Source organism: Carassius carassius, chromosome 14 (genome assembly GCF_963082965.1).
Source record: "Carassius carassius chromosome 14, fCarCar2.1, whole genome shotgun sequence".
NCBI classification, from domain to species: Eukaryota; Metazoa; Chordata; class Actinopteri; order Cypriniformes; family Cyprinidae; genus Carassius; species Carassius carassius.
Window position 1 is genome coordinate 21844433 of NC_081768.1, and position 6750 is coordinate 21851182.

At 36.5% G+C, this 6750-nt stretch overlaps 1 protein-coding gene across 1 annotated transcript in view; it reads left to right on the forward strand.

Moving 5' to 3' along the window:
- Window positions 1-6461, forward strand: part of vwc2 (von Willebrand factor C domain containing 2) — a 26578-nt gene extending 20117 nt beyond the window's left edge. Inside the window, exon 4 of the mRNA XM_059566652.1 lies at window positions 5467-6461. Coding sequence (XP_059422635.1) covers window positions 5467-5618 — 152 coding nt within the window. The 3' untranslated portion in view covers window positions 5619-6461. The remainder of the gene's footprint in view (window positions 1-5466) is intronic.
- Window positions 6462-6750: the final 289 nt, after the last annotated feature.

Genomic DNA, 6750 nt, shown 5'->3' on the forward strand with positions numbered 1-6750 from the left:
GTTTGCTCTGAAATCATTATAAATATGGATTGGATGACATCTTGACAGCACTGGCCAAATATTCAAGATGATTGATGTGGCCGCATTCTTTTTATGTAGTCTTCCATCTCCTATGATAATGTCTTTTAGAGGCTGAATACCAATTCATCCTTGTTTTGGTGGAGTAAAAAAGGGCTAAATGGAAGCTGCTCTTAGGTAGCATTTTTTATTAATGGCATAATTTTTGTATTCATTTTGTTATCTTGACAAAGACATTATTACCTTTTTGAGGTTTTTTATTTTTTATTTCTAACCTGAGACGTAACATTTAAATTCTAAACCTAACTGCATCCACCAAATTCAGCATAGTCCTGCAGCCTGTTCCGGCAGTTACTCATTGCTGAAGAGTACTACAGTGTAACTTCCATTGAAAAGTTCTGACTGAAAAATAAAAGCCATTTTACACAGCATGTTCTCGGTTTATTATCAATGGAATGGATGCAGCCAGAGCTTTCCAAGCTCATTCGCAAGTATCCTGCTGGTGTGCACACTGCACATGATCATATTTTTCATCTTCTCATGGCTGCTGCATACTAATAATGCATTTAGCTCTTATATGTACAGTAGTTCCCAGAAGAATAGCCATATATGTGCAAAATCTATTCCTTGATTTTCCACATAGTTACAATCACTAGGGAGTAGTGAATGAGTAAGTGATTTTGGACAGCAAAGGTTCACACCCAATCAGGGCTCGGCATGAACTTTTTTTATACACCAACCACTGTGGCTTGTGGATTTCAAAGTAACTAGCCACTTAGCATTCAAATGGCCACAAATGGCAAATAATGGTTTATACGAATAAAGTTGATTATGGCATGCTAAAATATGACATGACTTACAAGACATGATTTACAATTTAGGTACAGGTTTTCACAAAAACAAAATATTTTATAAAATGATTAACATTTTAGCCTAAAAACCATTTTTTAAGAAAAGGGATGAGTAAAAAATATCAAATATTAGGCTATATTATAATAATTTTATTTTTTTGAAAAGCAGTTGTTTTGATTTTTGGAAGCATTGCTTGTGGTCAACCCACCGATTCACATTTACAACTGCGTGATTGCTGCCTAAAAATATGGGTCAATTTTCACACTGGTCTGAACAAAAATAGCAGATGGGCTTATTGAAAATGCACATATTTATAATTTTTTCAACTATATGAAAGTTGAATAAATGTGATTTCCATTGATGTATGGTTTGTTATGATATGACAATATTTGGCTGAGATACAACTGTTTGAAAATCTGGAATTTGAGGGTGCATAAAAATCTAAATACTAAGAAGATTGCATTTAAAGTTGTCCAAATGAAGTTCCTAGCAATGCATATTACTAGTCAAAAATTAAGTTTTGATATATTTATTGTTGGAAATATAGAAAATATTTTCATGAAACATGATCTTTACTTAATATCCTAATGATTTATGGCATAAAAGAAAAAAAATCTATAATTTAGATAATTAGTTCTACTTATGACTGGTTTTGTGGTCTGGAGTCACAATTGGTATGAATACTAGTGTGACAGGTAGTGGTGCCACCACTCAATTACAAAAATAAAGCATATTTTCACACAACCTTTGCAAACGCCCCTTACACTCATCACGCCATAACAATTATTCAGGTCCTTACAATATCTTACTACTTTATCTGGGGCTTGTCAATTAAAGATATAACGTGACAAAAACATAAGTTTTGCTCAAAAAGAATCTCAGCAATTTTGGAATCTCCATTGAAACCCAAATCTCAAAAGCTAAAATGTTTACTCTTGTTTTACTCCTTTGTCTTTGCATATTTTGGCAAGTCTTCAAAATTTGGCTTGGAATTCTACATCAGAATCTGTTTGTTTGTTTTTTTTGTTCAGCTTGCTACCCTGTCCCAAACTCTCGCTATTGGTTGAGCTAGAGATTGACAGATGTGAGCGGATCACTCTAAATGTTTTGATGGTTCCTGGGAGGCATGTTTACACTTTTGGGGGAGATAAACCCATGAAATGACTTACTTAAAAAAGCCAATGAACAATAAACTAGGTGAAGAGAATGTATTTTGACATAAACTTCACCTTTAGCTTTATTAACTATCATTTACACGCAGCGCAGAATGCAATATTTACTTATTCTAGCATGGGGCTGAAGCAGTATCATACCCTGCTTCACACCCCCAATCATTTATAAGGCAAATGAATGCAAAGCTTGCTACCAATCGTGTACTGTGTAAAATGCCATTAATTCCTGCTAGAGCTTTCAAGCTGTGTTCACCAAACTCTGCACAGTACTTCAGGCTGTTCTGACTTAGTAGGCTTTATTTTTTCGAATTGATCAGATTTGATTGTGCCGTAGTGAAAAGCCTTCCATCCATACATTCATTCAAGCTTTAAAATATTCAAACATTTAAAGCAAGGTTTTGTCTAGTAGTCAGTGTGTGAGTTTGTCATGACAAACTGTCTTTTTCTAGATAGTGTACAGTATGTCTCCGAATGTGACAAGCCATTTAGTGTTTGTCCTGAGTCATTTTAGATCTGCATGGTCCAGTGCATGATGTGGCATAGCAGTGCCAATCTATCATCCACTGGCTGTAGTTGGATGTTTTCCTTTTTGCTTTTGTTCATGGTCTTTTTGCCTTTACAGTAATAATAGGGCAGTTAAGACAAGACAGTAGCGTGGATGGCTGTTTACTGACACAACTGCTTTCTATGTGACACATACACATGCACAAGCCACTGTGCCATGGCTTTGAATACTGTTGCTTAAAGCACCTAGAATACTGTGCAAAAGTCTTAGGCCATTTCTTAGGTTATTTCTATGTTTTGCTTTAGTGTGTAAGTAGTAAATATCAGTTTACATTTCCAAACATTATTTTTGTCATTTAATGTAATAATCCAGTGAGATTTTTGTTTGCACAAGGAGTCTGACAGCAGCCAGTGCTCCACACTGATGCTTCAAGAAACCTACAAAACTACCTGAAAAACAATGAGCAAGTGCACCTAGGACAAAAGCTTCTTTTAACGCATATAGTGGTCACAACATATGTTGATTTAATTTAGTTAAGTTAATAGAATTTAATTAATAAAAGCTATTTATGGCATTATTTTTGATGGCATACTCACTTTACAGCATTTTTACACAAGTGCCAAAACTTTGCACAGTACTGTAGCTTTGCAGGTTTCTTAAAGTAATTTGGAGACATTGCCACAGTTCTTCTGGATTGAGTCTGTCTCAGTTTGTTCTGTTTCTTCCAGACAGACTGATGATGGTGAGATCAGATCTCTGTGTTGTCAAACTCCTTGTGCACACAAAAATCCCACTGGATTATTACATTTAATGGCAAAAATAATGTTTGGAAATGTAAACTGATATTTATGACACACTACAGCAAAACAGAAATAACTGACCTAAAACCATTTTTGTTGATGAAAATACTAGTGGCCTAAGACTTTTGCACAGTACTGTATATATTATACCATATCTTTTTTATTTCTGTTCGCCAGTGTGTTGGTTTAATCGACAGCTATTACTATTTTCTCTAGCAAGTCCTCAAAAGCATTATAGCTGGATTCAGGTTTAAACACATACGTTTGAATAATTTTTTTACGTTTTGAAAGAGCATTTGCATAAGAGTAGTTAAAAATGTATGCAATGGAAGAGCTTTATGGATCAGCACACTAAAGGTTTGAGTCTGCACTTGTGGCTTGATAAATGTTGATGTTACACAGAGAGCTCAGCAATTACTCCTCTATGAAGTTATGATACAGTAATGTTTTATGGAAAGTCTGATGTTGAACTGTGAAAATCTTTAAAGTTACTATTGTCCTATGAAACATTTAACACCATTATAATAAAGACTGATTGCCATCTATGTGTTCAGTATGGAATGCTGTCAAGATGCCAAGACTGTCACAATCATGGACTTTAGTTTGGTCATTCGCAGTCTTTTAGTTTGTTGGTCATTAGTTCCTGTTTCCTTTGTTTGAATTCCCTCTCCTCATTTGTAATCATTTGTGTCAAGCTGTGTTTGATTTATCATCTCGTTTGTCTTGTCTGTATAAACCCTTCCCTCACGTTCAGTTGGTGTTTAGTCACCGTTATGCTATGTTGTTTTTGCACCCTCTGTATGTCTGCCTAGTTGGATTATTCCGTAAACTTGAGGATATTGGAATTTATTCTTCTGCCGTCATCGTTTTGCCTGCAAACAACCGTGACAAAGACAAGATTTCCCTTCCTCAATGAAGTGAGCTGCATTAAAGATCCACACTGCAACCAATATTGTCACAAATGTGGCAAAAAATTTGCAAGAATAATTTTTAATCCATTCACAATTGGTGACAAGTGGGAAAGCTTTGTGTGTATCCATATTCAGTTTTGTTAGATACCACCTTATGCATACCTGTGTTGAATGCCAATGAAAAAGTGACTCTTATGAACTGGTTGTTTTTAATGTATAATTTGATAAGATTCATCAGCTAACGGTTTGAATCAAATTCAGTGAATCATCCAGAGCTGTTACTGGGTTTACAAGTGACTCCATCACTGAACTGTCAGAAATTTTTCATGTCCAATACAAAATTAACCAAGAATCATTAGCTGGAAGCTGCACCTAGGTAGTATGTCTCTTTATTGGCTTATTTCTAATTAATCAGATATGGTCTTTTGCATACCAGTGTTTAATACCAATGAAAAATGACTTTCATGAAGTGATTGCTTGATATGAGGTATTTATAAAGATTCATGAAACAGACTGAATCATTTAGAGCTGTTACTGATTTCACAAGTGACTCCCTCACTATACTGAGATTCATTTTTTAAGTTCTGTAAATTTCTATAAAGTTCTAAGTTAAGTAACAATGGTGTTCAAATTAAAAATGTAATTATTTAATTAAATGATTGGTTATTGATTAAAATTGTCAAATTATACAGTTGGAACAACTGTATGTCAAGTTTTTTGGGGGGTGACATTGTCACTATAATCAACACTGCATTTGACTTTTGATGTTTATATGGCAGATATTTGATCAAATTTAGTAAATTTATACTAAATAAAACTAGAATAACACCCTGGATTTTATACCTTTATACAACAAAGTATTCCTCTGTCACATCTAAAGCAGAATTGACTGAAGCATCTCAATCAAGCAATTTTATAATTTATCAACTGAAAAATCATTTGGCTCTTACAGTAAATATTAAATTCATAATTTCTTTATTGGTCTGCAGCCATGTACATGCAGAAAAAGAACTAACTCGGGTCATAGTATTGTGCTTAGATTGACTGCTAACTTGAAAACATCATAAAACTTACATGAGGTCATTTGACATCATTCCAGCTTGATCCATGACAGTTACTGCCACTCAAATCCAGGGCTTGCAGTTGTGTTGGCAGATCTCAACAGGCTTTCTCTCAATTTGATGCAACCTCTCCCATCTCTCCCACAGGGCCAAACTGCTACGCGGACACAGCGGTGATCCCGGCCGGCCGAGAGGTTAAGATCGACGAATGTACCATCTGCTACTGCACGTACGAGGAGGGCACCTGGCATATCGAGCGGCAGGCCACCTGCAGCAAGAACGAGTGCCAGCCGAGCTAATGCTCGAGACCCTCAGCCATTACCCGGACAGCTGCGGAGATCTGGATCACCCGTCCCAGCTGTAGTCCGTATGGGCTCAGCACAGCAGCCCTGAGCCTCACACGCAGCCAAGACACCGGCATCGTGTGCCGATACATCCGTCGGTCATTTGTGACCGGTCATGACTATGAACTCAGAGTGTCCTGTAGCATGCAGCGGATGGGCCTATTAACCTGGGAACAAATCCAAGGGCCAGAGTGCGAAGCACTACTTTGCTCTCGCTACCACGGAGCCTCTGAGTTGGCATCGAGTCATGACGAGTGATGAGATTCATCCGTTAGAGTTACATGTATAGTCTTAGGAGGCATGGGGTCGGATTCAACTATATTAATACTTCAAGTTTATATTGAGATTTATAACCCATATAAAGGATATTTATTTATGTATGTGCTGGTTTAACGATTATGATTGGATTCAGATATCTGATTTACAGTGAAATGATATTTTTTATAGCCACTGTATTTTGATATGCTGTAACGTTTTAATACCGGATCAGCTTCAATCGGTCTTATTAGAATGTATAATGCACCTACAGCTGTCAATGTGTCTGGAGGAAAGGCTTCGTCAAAGACTGTCAGGAGTGACACGTAACATCTAACACAACGTCAGGATAGTCAGCAGAGCAGAATGGATTCGGTCTCCATTCAAGGAAATCAAAAACGGAAAAAAAGCTGCTTGCAGATGTTTGCATTTATGTTAAGTCTCTATTGTACTCTTATCTGAAGTCCGTTTTGCTAAGACGTGTTTCTATGTGTACGTGTTTTCATGTTTCAAATAAATCATTACACTGTGCACTCTTGTTTGAGTTAGACTCTGATGTGAGTTCGACTGAGGTTAGTTACCATTTTTAAACACGGGGCCATGCTTGAAATGTCAAGTAAAACATGACAAATGGCACAGATTTCATGAGGAATATTGAACCAGAAGGAGTGTCCGATCGAGTGGCTGGTCCAATAACTGATGGTTTAAATTTAGCTGTGTCAATAAAGAGCTCTGTATTAGCATTTTGCTTTCAAGCCACTTAACCCCAGGTCTTCTGTTCTTGCTTTCAGTATACTTAATTGTAGTTTAAATAGCACCGGGTGAAAAGCAG